The 13,718-nt window shown below is 38.3% G+C and overlaps 2 protein-coding genes across 2 annotated transcripts in view; one reads left to right on the plus strand and one right to left on the minus strand.

Annotated features, from left to right (window-relative positions):
• Window positions 1-13,718, minus strand: part of UBAC2 (UBA domain containing 2) — a 114,635-nt gene that overhangs the window by 50,395 nt on the left and 50,522 nt on the right. The window lies entirely within an intron of this gene.
• On the plus strand, window positions 714-13,517 carry LOC106889300 (G-protein coupled receptor 183-like). The gene is made up of 2 exons (XM_014944194.1): window positions 714-831; window positions 10,170-13,517. The coding sequence occupies exons 1-2, from the start codon at window positions 791-793 to the stop codon at window positions 11,272-11,274; spliced, it is 1,146 nt and encodes a 381-aa protein (XP_014799680.1). The 5' UTR covers window positions 714-790; the 3' UTR covers window positions 11,275-13,517.

Here is a 13,718-nt window from a genome sequence, read left to right on the forward strand (position 1 = left end):
TAGGGGAATTAGATTTTTATTTTAAAAGCTTTTTATCTTTAATGCTCTTATTTTACATGTGTTGTATCATCATTATTATTAATATTATTATTACCCTTGCTCAAAATGCAATGAACAGCTTACAAAGGCACGCACCCTCATTAATCTCTCAAGCCACCAGAGTTCTTCAACTCCCTCATATATTTTCAAAGGCCATTTCTGTAAAGCCTCATCATTACGATACTAAAACAGCGCTGGGAATGTACCCGGGCTGCCAAGTTGCCTGTTTTTACACAGCATCTCCGTATATCTCAGTTCTGAGGTTTTCTTGCGCCGTGGCAGATCCGATCACCAAGAAGCAGTTTTAAAGCAACGCAGTTATCATACAGCTCTTGGGTACAAACTAAATTTAAGCTGTTTTTAAATGGCATATAAACAAAGTTTTTCGCTCAGGGATTTTAGCTGGTCAACGATTAGTCAAGTGAACCTCTGGGTAAAGTCCCTTCTATGAAAGTCAGCAATGCGTAACTTCGAGGCGAAGCAGGGGGGCGAGGGGGAAGGCGGCGAGCGGGAGGGGTGGTTCTAATTACTCTCTTGGTGCAGACTAATTGTAAAAGGATTAAAAATAGATGCTTTCACATCCCATAAAACAGTAGGCAGCAAATCAAGACCAGCATACAAACAAGGTGGTTTTTTGTTTTTTTTTTTTTAAGCACTCGAAAAAAAACCTACCCCTCCCACAAGAGACTCACGTAATCACTCTTGAAAACAATGTGCGAGGGTAAACTTTCGCAGTCAAGCCATCCTGCTAATGCCCCTAACTGCTCAGAGGATCCAAGAAGCTACAGATATGTAAGTACAGAAAAGAATTCACTTTTGTAATTACTTTTTTCTTTTCTTTTCACTGCACAACAGCAAACAATTCTAGAAAGATTATTTCTTGTTTGCATTATACAGAATATTTTCATGTGCTGGGAAGGATAAGTCATCTTTGAATGGAAAAGACAAGGCTCGTGGAAGAAACTGTGTGATGTTTTACATTCACATATTAATATGCTGCCAGTTAATTTTTATTTAAAGCATCTGTTGACCCACAGCATCAACAAGTTATTTCAAATCCTTTCTTGTAATACAGCTTTTCGACAAGCACAGGGAAACGTTTGATAATTGCCTTAGCTTAAATTGCTATTGCTGAAAACATTGTCTAAGTTATACTAATGTAGAAATAACTAATGCACAAGCAGTAAGGGAAGCACTGCAGCTCTTCAGTCATTCACTGAACCTCACAGAATGCTTCAACAGCAGGAGAGAGAAAAGAAATCTGTACTATGAATGTGAATGCAGTTTGCTCTGTCACATGCGCTCCTTGTCTATGAAACAGCCTTTATTATAAGCACAAGAAATCCTCAGTCACTCTTCCCACATCTAAATATTGCGACAGAATGTTTTAAGAATTCAAAGTTTTATGAGTTAATTCCTCTTCTACCTTCTGACACGCGTTTGTTTCCAAGTTTTTAGAAGGAATTATTTTTCTGAATCGCAGCCACCAAACATCTTTCTCCTTATTACTGATCTTTATACCACAAACCTAAAGAAATATTATAAGTGAGAGGATTTTTATACGTCTTCTCTATTAAAAGGGATCCACTTTTCCTAATATACTGGCAAATCAAGATACAACTGTTCGACAGACAATAACTTGACTATCACTTATCTTAAAAACCAGAGAGGGCACGCATGCCTTTGAGCACAGAATGCAAGTTTCTGTCTAACATTTCAATGGCTCCTCCTGCAGAGACAAGGGAACTGAAAACTTATTTGGCAATTAGTCTTTAAGAGCTAAAATCTCATTCCTTTCTGTTCGGGAAGACTGAGATTTGAGATCCCAATCTGAGATTGGGAATCTCAATCCTTTCAAAAGATTGAGGACTATGTATACATATAATGAATAATGAACAATAAATTTAAGCTAGAGTTCTGAAGTTGTAATTCCTAAAATTAAAGACTGCACCTGTACAGGTTCCATATCACTCAGAAAGAAAAAAAATCAAATGAGATGTGTGTATGTTTTCTAGTACTAAAATACAAGCTGTTCTTCTACTTGCAGCAATGTAACTGTAAGTGGCTTAGGCTTTTATTTTGTTTATTTGCTATATTTTAGGCGCTCTCCTTTTTACATTTAGTACACTTAGGCAAGTAAACTGAAGGAAGGTTAATCCTCTCAGCATCAGCACAGCTCTTCACACTAACATCCATTTTTGGCAGAGATTATTTCTGTTTGACAGTTCTCATACAGAGAACATTTGATCACATTTGAGAGAATCAAGAGATAAGAGAGAATCAACAGATAAGAGCTAGAATCCACACTTCAAATAACTTCCACTTTTTCTTTAGCTACTTATGCAGCATTGCAACTCAACTTCTTTATTTCCATTTCGCTTACTGTAGCTTCTATTATTTTTGAGCACCAAATATAACTGTCTTACAACTTTGCAAAATCTATAGTAAAAGAGACAACCAGGACCATAAACACACCACAGTGTGTGCATCTGCAAATTCTGTTACGCACTTAAAGAATATTATAATTCTTCATAGCCATCATTAAGACCATTTCATTGATGAAATGCATACTTGGGATTCTCTGATGCGTGGCTTACAAATTTGGCTTTACCACCCCAACAACTATGGTCTATACCAAGGAAGCACTAGCCTGGAAACTATCTCACCAAAATCAGCTGTGGGTTGCGACCTGAGGATTCAGTCTTCAGGTCATTAGGGCTACTCATGGACATTTAGGACACAAAACTCAACAGCTTTTGAAAAAAGGTAACTTTACATAGTGCACTAGAAGCGTGTGAGTGTTAAAGTATTAGAAAGAAACAGGAAGCTTTAGGACATGCCTGTGTCTTGCCTCAGCTTTTATTAAACCACAGTTCCCAAGCTGCCCATACATACACCTAGATATATGTACCTTAGGTATATGTTCTTTCTATATTAACAAAGCATTCTATTAGCATGCACACTTTTAAATAAATATAACTTAATTGAATTGAGCCTTTTTCCTCAGAGAAAACACTCTACAATGAAAATCACTTGTATGGTAAATTAGAAATTCAAACAGTAAATATGACTGGTCAAGGTCAAAAGAAAACAATTAATTTTAGAGATTAAGGGAAAAAAAAAAGCCTACAAACTGAGAGCACTGCGTATTTCCCATCTTCTACTGGTTTTAAATTCTAGAAGACCTGCACAGCTTACACCTGTAGAGGACTGCAAACTCAGTAAATCCTCAGGTCAGGAGTTGAAGGGAAAGAGAAGTCTCTTTCCTGACTAATCCTTTTAACTCATTTATACTCTATGGTTACATGAACATTATTGCCTGATACTGTGTGTTAAAGAAATATTGTTCCTCCATCTCAAAGTGACTAAACCATACTATGCATAGAGCCAGTAGAGATCTTCGTAATGATCTGCTGTGCCACCCCAAGAATTTAATTGGTATCCCTCTTCAATTAGCTACCAAGCAGATGGACCAGGTATTCATCTCCAAAGAATAAAAATTATGAAGAGAGACAGACAAATCACACATTTGACTACAATACACAGTTAAAGCCTTTTACATGTTCCCTGTTCTGCTGAAAAGACAGATGGTGCTCCTTCAGCAAAAGCAGGAGGAGATGAGAACAAGAAAAAAACTTCATTTAGCATACAGGGGGCTTTGTATCACTGCTTGCCAATAATCCAAACCCTTGTCATCTGAACTTGCAATACTGCAACTGCTGGCTCATAGCTAAGTCTATGCTTGTTAATAGTTAAATGTATGCAACATTATGATACTATATATAAAGCTCATGATTCGTGAACATGTCTACGAACCAGGGCTTTGGATTATGTAGTACTTCCAGACTGGAGCCACCATTCTGTTCATCAAACACCTTTTGCTGCGGGACTCTACTCTGAGCCGAGTTCTTGCATATTGCAGTATAAATGTAAAACAAATGAATAATGCCAAACATTTTCACAGAAAAACAGTCTCTCAAAGCAATCTTCCTATACAGTGGACACTATTGCTATCAAACGTCAAGAAAGCACACAGAACAGATTAAAAGCTGGCTAACTAACAAATCTTATAAAGTAACTGGTGAAAGAAAACCTTTTTTCCACTGCTGGTCAGAAAGCAAATACAATGCTAAGATTTGAAATAACAAGTGAGAGAGAACAACCTACACTGTACACTGGCTGGAAGCCTGGGCATAATAGTAAAACTAATTTTAAACACTCCCAGGTGTAAGGTCCACCCAAGGAGAAGCAGAGAGCATTGGCCATGCCCCTAGACTGGAGATACCCTAGGCCACAGTGAATCTGAAAAGTACTGCGGGATCACGATGAACTAACATCACAAACTCCCGGAGCAATGCTACACAACTGGAGTACTGCGTCCAGCTTTGGAGTCCTCAAGCACTGGAAGGACATGGACCTGTTGAAGAGGGTCCAGAGGAGAGCCAGAAAGATGATCAGAGGGCTGGAGCACCTCTCCTATGGAGACAGGCTGAGAGAGCTGGGGTTCTTCAGCCTGGAGAAGAGAAGGCTCTGGGGAGACCTTACAGCAGCTTTCCAATACCTGAAGAGGGCCTACAGGAGAGATGCGAGGGACTCTTTATCAGGGAGTGGAGTGATAGGATGAGGGGTAATGGCTTTAAATTAAAAGAGGGGAGATTTAGATTAGATGTTAGGAAGAAATTCTTTACTGTGAGGGTGGTGAGACACTGGAACAGGTTGCCCAGAGAAGTTGTGGATGCCCCATCCTTGGAGGTGTTCAAGGCCAGGCTGGATGAGGCTTTGAGCAACCTCGTCTGGTGGGAGGTGTCCCTGGCCACAGCAGGGGCTTGGAACTCAATGATCTTTAAGGTCCTTTTCAACCCAAACTGATCTATGATTCTATGACCTTGAATACCTAATCAACAGAGCAGAAAAAGCAGGGATGAGTGGTGAGTATGCTTCTGCGTACACTGATACCAAAAGGCATCTGGAAACCCATCTCCTGTGTGGGACTAAGCTGGGGTTAGAACAGACGTCACGGGACTATTTTGCCTTGTGGTGACACATTTGAGAAGTTCACATTCAGTTGTCAAAACCATGGGATTGTATAAAGAGGAAAGGCTCAACAAAAACTGCAGATTAATTTTAGAGAAATTTAAATAAGAGACACCCACATTTTTTAACAGGGGGGGTGACTGACCAATAAATACAGTACAAATAGCTAATTCGCTTTCTCTTAAGCTCTCCAAATCAAGATGAAAACATCATTTTGGAAAATACGCTTTAAATGAAAAGTTAGTGGAATTTATACACAGATAACTAAAAATAATGACATCACCCGCATTTTACAGGTGGCCACATTAAATGAGTAAGTGGTCTCTTTGCACTACAACTTCATAGGTCTGTGTTCTTGAGCGCTGTGAGTTTGCAAACCCAGGCAAAAGTAAAAACCTGTCGAACTTTCTTTACAATACAAATATAAAGACAGGAATTTTAAATACTTTAAGCCTTAAAATTTTGCATGTACCAAAAAATTGTGGCAATGTTTTCTAAAATTATTCAATTGATGAAGTTGGTTTTTTTTTTTTTCCAAAGATATACTTCAAAATACTGTTAATAAACTCAGAAAGCCACTGGGGAGGGGTACTCAATCCAACAACCTAGAAGAGCAAATATTCTGGTACTGATTCTAAAGGATAGCTTCATTAGTGCATTTGGATTCATGACATTAAATGGCCTTATTAAATTACCATATTCAGTCACACAGCTCGTTAAAATCAGTAAGAATCAAGTCCAGCTAGTTTGAGGTTTGCAGCAGTAAGGAGGTAACATTCTCTGGTTTTGCCCCAAGAATGCAGAACATGGGAAAAGTACACAAAAACGGGCCTGCTCTTGTTTTTTCAGCTACATGCTGTAGAGGTTGGCACATGCTCTGAAAATATAAGCTGATCACTAAGGACTGGTTCCATGAAATAAACAGCTACCTGACACAAGGAACAGGGTTAAAAAAAAAAAAAAAAGGCTTGTTTTACTTTGTCAAACTCAGAAAGCCACTGGGGAGGGGTACTCAATCCAACAACCTAGAAGAGCAAATATTCTGGTACTGATTCTAAAGGATAGCTTCATTAGTGCATTTGGATTCATGACATTAAATGGCCTTATTAAATTACCATATTCAGTCACACAGCTCGTTAAAATCAGTAAGAATCAAGTCCAGCTAGTTTGAGGTTTGCAGCAGTAAGGAGGTAACATTCTCTGGTTTTGCCCCAAGAATGCAGAACATGGGAAAAGTACACAAAAACGGGCCTGCTCTTGTTTTTTCAGCTACATGCTGTAGAGGTTGGCACATGCTCTGAAAATATAAGCTGATCACTAAGGACTGGTTCCATGAAATAAACAGCTACCTGACACAAGGAATAGGGTTAAAAAAAAAAAAGGCTTGTTTTACTTTGTTTTACTTAATAGGCTAGACACCTGTTAAGAATAAAGTATTTTTTAAAATGTAGCCCTGTTCAACATTGAGCGGAAAAAGTGAAATACCTGCTGAGGTGAATGTAGTTCATCCAACAACAGTAAGAGCTCAGAAGGTACCATAGCTTAGGTGATGCGCGTTGTCAGATGGTAGCAACTTTATCATGTGTTTTGTTAAGCTGTCAGATGGTAGCAACTTTATCATGTGTTTGGGCCCCAAACCAGATACAGTATCATGAGGGTTTTCTTTTAAATAATTAAATATACTGAGGTAATCTAGCACCTAGACACTATGGTGACCACTCAAAAATGCCCATACATACCTACATGCAGAGAAAATACTAATACTCATCTAGAGTATTATAAAATGTACTCCCTATGTTCACTGTCAAAATGTTTGGGGGATAACACATCTAGAGTATTATAAAACACACTCCCTGTGTTCACTGTCAAAATGTTTGGGGGATAACAGAGGATCAGAAAGAACATTTTTCCCACTCAGGGCTAACTCCCACAGCCAGCAGAAGAGCCTGCTGACATCCTCTGTCAAGGAGCACAGCTTAGCTTAAATACACACTGCCCTGGAAGGCTCATGAGCTGTGGTCCTCCAATTTTTTTCTCATCTGTTTGTGGCAAGTTTGTCCTGCCATGGAACTCCTCCCCATGTATATCCATGCTAGCACCATGCATAGACAGCTAGAACCTCCTGCTCAATATAGCCATGGTTTTATGCGAGTGTCACCTGAAACAAAAGCTCTCAAAACCAGAAGCAGTTTCGAGAAATGTTACTTTATTCGACATCAGGTGCTGGGTGGAAATCCACAAATCTAGCACACCTTAGCGGGGACATTCACCCATTATTTATACACAAAAGATTCTCATTATTCCACCTACCTAATATATAACTCCACCTAGGCTTACATATTCATTAGGATGACCCAACAGTCCTTTTGCACACGCATATTAAATTTTGCAGTGTCTGCAAAACACTTCTGCACAGGCGTGAGTTCCTCTATGGTTGCTTGGGTACAGATACCTTTCCTCACATTATCCTTTTAACGTATTGAGTCATCTCAGGACAGTAAAAGTTTGTACCTTTCCTCACATTATCCTTTTAACGTGTTGAGTCATGTCAGGACAGTAAAAGTTTACAGTACGTTTGCCAGCTTCTTGAGAATGAAAAGGATGTTCCTTGAAGCAGCCACTGCTCTGTCCTAATTGGTACAGGGGTACATATTTTGATATATGAGAGAACCTTGAAGTGATGAACGACATCTTGTTATCCCATCCTTATCACTATCAGCTTGGTGACCAACTATTTTCTCACACAGTAAGAAGCTCAGTAATTAACTCATTTTAGTTAGCATGTGGTTAGAAACAAAGCAGAAGTCTGCCTTTGGTAACACCAGGGTGAGCATCCTAGTTTGAGCAACAACTAGTTGTAGATGCATTTGTTACATTAAAGATCCTACTTCATAGCACAAAATTAGTTAACGTGAGTTTTATGAAATTCTACTCTTGATCTTTTAAAAAAAAATAAATCACTGAAATGACAGAATTTTTCCTAAACCATAGTTAAAACGTGGTTGTATAATAGATACTCTATACTTTGCAAACATTTATAGGAAGACAAACGAATGGACATGACAACTACGCACATTATTTGCAAACCAAAACTATTACAACTTTATACTGAAAATAAAATTAGGCAGCTAATATGCTGTAGCTAGTTACTGCAGTAGAGCTGTTTATCATAAATGTTAGATTAGAAACAAAACAAAATACCTCACTGATTCTTATCCATGTGCCTACACAAACCCACGCCATTTTCTGCAAAAAGCAGTCTGTTACACTTGCATAAAACAAGAGCCATCCTAGATGCTTCTATAAGAGAAAGGACAAAACAGGAGGAAAGTATAGCAGAACTATCCTCAGGGTAGTAATTACTGTATTAATCAATCATCAAACACACCTACACCAAGATACCATTAATGATGTGGAATTAACTAATATAAAATCCCAGACATTCTTAAATCTGCACTACAGCTGGAGTTGCTATTTACCAGTTTAATTCTCTTATTCAAGCCACAGAAGTCCCACTTCAGACTTGACATCCAACCCTGAAGGTAGTATTCCCACCTCTTGACACAGGGTACATACTTCATGGGTGTCAAAGAATCAGAACATTGTACGTCTATCAGTCACCTGTCTTTCCTACTGTCTGTGCAACACAACAAATACAGACTTAATATACCATCTGTACGCTAAATTTCTTCCTTAAACATATGTAATATAACTAATTTATGTATTTTAACACACATCATGCACTATCCGCAGGATTACTGTTTACAGAGAACCTTGTGCACCCCTGGTAACCGAGCCAGAAGTCTGATAAGACTGGCTTAAAATACAGTATGTGTTGTAGGTACACTAATTGTGAACAAATTGAAAAAAAACTATAGGACAATCTCCTCAAAACATGGAAGAAGAGACTAACCTCTTACTGTTTTCACAAGTTAATAAAAGGATAATGAATACTTTCTAAAATGTCTTAAAACCCTTAAAACTGAGAGGTTATTTTCCAGAAAGACTTTTAAAATGTAAAACAGGCTACAGTTTTTTGTAAATGTTGTGTTGAAAGGCAGATCCTCAAAAGTAGCTTAGACATTTTAATAACTGGTACCAGATGGACTTAAAACTCAGGTTAAAACAGCTTTTCTCTCCAGATAGTATTTTGCATTAAAGCAGAAGCAATCTTGGTTTGACTGCTGTTTTAATCCAGAACAGCTGCTCAAGGAGTAACGTCAGATGCCCCATCCCTTCTGACACTTACACTATCCAACTGGCAGGTAACAACACACCAAAGAAATGCTTTGCACTGGAAACAGTATCAACTGGATGAGGTCTTTTCCATTTCTGAAGTTCTCCTGGATCATTTTTTATATGTTTAAGTTTCCCAAATCATTGCCACTTTGCAGCTCCTTCCATGCTACTTCTAACTGTGCAGGCTAAACAATTTCTAAAATCTACTGAACTGACAACATGTAAAATATTTCAGCTGGGTTATCCCTCTTAAGACTAAAGTCTTACAAATGTAACAATATTTGAATTAGGTGTCAAAAGCCAATTCTAAAAACCAGTATTAAACAAGCTGAATTATTATTATGTCAATACGATAAGAATGCTGAAAAAAATTACTTTCTCTAAATAAGTTATATCATCACAAAGTGAATTGTTAGAAACAAAAAATCCCTAAAAATTAACCGAAACACATTTAAAAGATTTTGTCTGCTTGTTTGACCCTTGGGGACTTCGTATGATCCTTGATCATGTGGTTTCTTCAGACGTCTTTTTCCTCTCATGTTGCTTTAAACAGTCTCCCATCTCCTGACCATCTATAAACTTCACTTTCCAAACACGTTAGATCCTCAGTTTATTATTTTGCTCCCTGTGTAATTTTTTTCAGGAGAGAAGGAATTGGGATCAAAGTAAAAAAAAGCTACAAAGAGCCATATTTTTGTTTGTTTGTTTTCAGAAGGAGCCTTGAAAAGCATTTCACCATAATGAAGTTTCATTTCAGTATTTTTACAAACTTGTTTTTTGCAACAGCGCTTGGCTGATGTTATGCAGAAAATGTTATCTACGCTTATTACAAAATGTTCTTTTTTTTTCCATATTAGGGCTACTGAGCTTCCTGCAACAACAGTGCTTACAGAAATGGACACTTTCACAGCTTCTGAGACAAACAGCTCCACCTGTGACTTATACGAGCACAAAGACACAGCGCGGATACTACTGTCTGTCTTCTACAGCTCCATCTTAATTCTTGGGGTGCTGGGAAACACCATTGCCCTCACCGTCATCTTTAAAAACAGAAAGAAGATCAACTCCACCACCCTCTACTCAACGAATCTCGTCTTCTCCGACCTCCTGTTCTGCATCGCCTTGCCTACCAGGATAGCCTACTACGCCCTGGGATTTCACTGGCCCTTTGGAGAAGCCTTGTGTCGGATAACCGCCCTCTTGTTCTACATCAACACCTACGCGGGTGTCAACTTCATGACGTGCTTGAGCATCGACAGGTTCTTCGCCGTCGTCCACCCCTTCCGATACAAGATCAGAAGGATTAAATACGCCAAGGGCATTTGCGTCTTCATCTGGTTTCTTGTATTTAGTCAAACTTTCCCCTTACTCATACAGCCCATGTCACAGGAAGAGAAAGGACGGACTACGTGCATGGAGTATCCGAACTTTGAAAAAATAGCACATCTACCATTTATACTTCTTGCTGCCTGTTTAGTAGGGTACCTTATTCCCCTGGGGATTATACTGTTTTGTTACTCTCAAATTAGCTGCAAACTTTTTCAAACGGCTAAGGAAAATCCACTGACTGAAAAATCAGGGATAAACAGAAAAGCCATCAATACAATCATATTTGTAATTATAGTCTTCATCATCTGCTTTACCCCTTATCATGTTGCAATTATACAACACATGATTAAGAAGCTTCAGAATGAACCCTCATGCACTGAAACTAAAATTTTCCAGAAGTCGCTCCACTATACTGTGTTTCTGATGAATTTTAACTGCTGCCTAGACCCCTTCATCTATTTCTTTGCGTGCAAAGGATACAAGAGAACTGTAATGAAAATACTGAGACGCCAAGTGAGTGCATCGATTTCAAGCGCTGTCAGGTCACATCATGAAGAAAGCTCACGTGACGTAGGAGAAACACAAATGATGGTACTTGCAAAATCTTCCAATGGAAAGCTACCTGAAAAATAAAGGCTGTAGCATCCTGCAGTGAAGCAACCTTAAAAGTCCAGGGTCCGCAGTAAAAAAACTCTTAATGCTCCCTGTCCAGCAGCTTAAGTAAGATTCTGTTTCTCAGGATGTCAGGAAATCAAGGAGTGACGTTGGACTGAAAAAGAGTTGTCACAGGGCAGCAGGAAATATCAGCATTATAATTTCCTAGCTGTATCATTTTGACTGATCTCATTATTTTTTCCAGGAAATATGCACCACTGTGAATGTTCCAGTTCCATACCACAGATACGTATGCCTGGATGTCAACAACTCAAGCAAAGACTCAATTTACACTTTAACTGGGTGTCTAAGAAAGGACTAACCAAAAATAGCTTACAGTTCAAACTGACCACAACCAGAACATCTGAAAATTGCAAGACCACTACCTGAGCTCCAATTACAGCAGTGGTTTGTTAGCCAAGTCACACAAGCAAAGGAATCCAACTCGGAGATAAAATGGACAATTTCTGTGCATGTTTGACTATTATAGGTGCTTCGTTTATAGCTCTCTGGAGGTGAAACTGCATTTTGTAGTATATGGAGCATGAAGGTCTTACTGGACAATTCACATAGATGACATTGTCAAATGTAAGGGATGAAAAGTTAACCAACTCTTAGGTTCTCAGCAACAATGCTATGTATGTGTCTCTCACATGTCAAATCATCCATCTTTGCAAGGTGTATTAATCTCTTTATTCCTTTTCCTAAAGGAGGACTTATCTTTATGGCGTGTATTGTAAAGAGTCTCTACTTTTGTTGTATATAAATTATTTATAAACACAAAAAAATAAGTTGAAGCAAGAGACTTTAATATGAAAACTACACTGTGTCAGTTTAAAAAGCAGCGATACAGGGTTCTTCAGAACTTCTGCTGAAGTCAGACATGGAGACAAGATAAACAGTTAAGAAGCAGGAATAAGTGTTCACAGCTGAAGTCACCAAAAAGTAATTTAACGGGTAATTCTGATGGTGTGAGATGGCCACCTCTTCCTACGCGGGAGATCAATAAATGAGGACAGCAGATTGGCTGGGGAAGCACCATCTTTCCCATTGTGCCTTCACACGGTGTATCTGGGATCCCTTTGGGCACAAAGAAATCAGGCCAGCAAAGAGACCAAATGGCTTAAACACATCCTGCTGGAATCGGCTCAACACCAGTTGAGTATCCAGGATGCAAGCCCTGGGTTCCTGCTGTCGTGCCCTTCCGTCATGTGTCAGTTTCCTTCCCTACTTTTATTCCTGGCCCCCGTGTCTCTTCTTTTGTCTTCTACCTTATTAATATGCCTTCACCTGCCAACAGCACTCGGTAATTGCACCATGAGGTTGTGATGGAAAAGGAAAATTAAAGAGTGCCTGATAATTACTGGTAAAAGCTATGCCAGATGTCAGAATAAATGTTATTTATTGCAGCCTTATCTCTCTGGCATTGAGGCTGCAGCCGAAGTCAAACAAACATAGTTGCACTTGTTACCTTTGCAGTTCCTTCCTTCCTCACATGTTGACCTCTGCCTACCTGCAAACATGGAAGGGTCATATCTGAATAGCAGCACAGAAACATTAAATTAACGATTACTTTCTCATGGGAAGGAAAATGCAAAACCCCCTCTATTTCATATCACTTAAATTGTCAAAATTGAGCTTCTAATTACAAAAGACACTATGCAACTACAGAAAAACAGAGTAAGAAAAATCATTTTTAACAGAAGTTCTACTTAATTCTGTATGCTATAGCAGTTCTGTTCTTTTTTAAATAAACTATTTTAAAATATTATTTTAAGAATTTGTTCCTATTGGAGTAAGCAAATGATAACCTGATAAAACCACAGATAGACCACTCATGAATACCTAGAAGGTATAAAATATCTCTGTCATTAACATCACACCAGTACAAGCTCATTTTATTCTGCTATTGTCTGCTTTTTTATTTTGACATGCGTTTCATCTACCTGTGATTATAAAAACTTCAAGTCAGAAAGTCTTTTTTTATATTTGTCTGTAAAATATAACTCAAATACATATTACAGCATCACATAATGCAGATATCTATTCTCTTCTAAGTGGAAACAAAGTGAAGATCTAAATCAAAAAATCTTTCTCCATCCTCATTTTCTGTTAGCAACTCTGTTATTTTCGAATTTAGACTTTTTTTACAAATCACATCAACATTCTCAAACATATAACTTTACATCCAAATACCAGTTTTACTCTAATAATCCTCAGAGTGTTGGTCCAGTTAGATACGGGCTTGAGAAAAGCGAGTTTTTTCTCCTTATTTTAATATTTCTCAAATGCTGAAGAAACTAATAAAATAAAAACCTTTAAAAGTTAAGATAAGCTCAGCTTCCTGACAAGAACAGATAGACAGTCAGTGACAATTTCTAGCTGTGGCAGCTGATGTCACTGCTTCTCCTCACTGTCAGCAC

Source organism: Calidris pugnax, unplaced genomic scaffold (assembly GCF_001431845.1).
Source record: "Calidris pugnax isolate Ruff unplaced genomic scaffold, ASM143184v1 scaffold69, whole genome shotgun sequence".
NCBI classification, from domain to species: domain Eukaryota; kingdom Metazoa; phylum Chordata; class Aves; order Charadriiformes; family Scolopacidae; genus Calidris; species Calidris pugnax.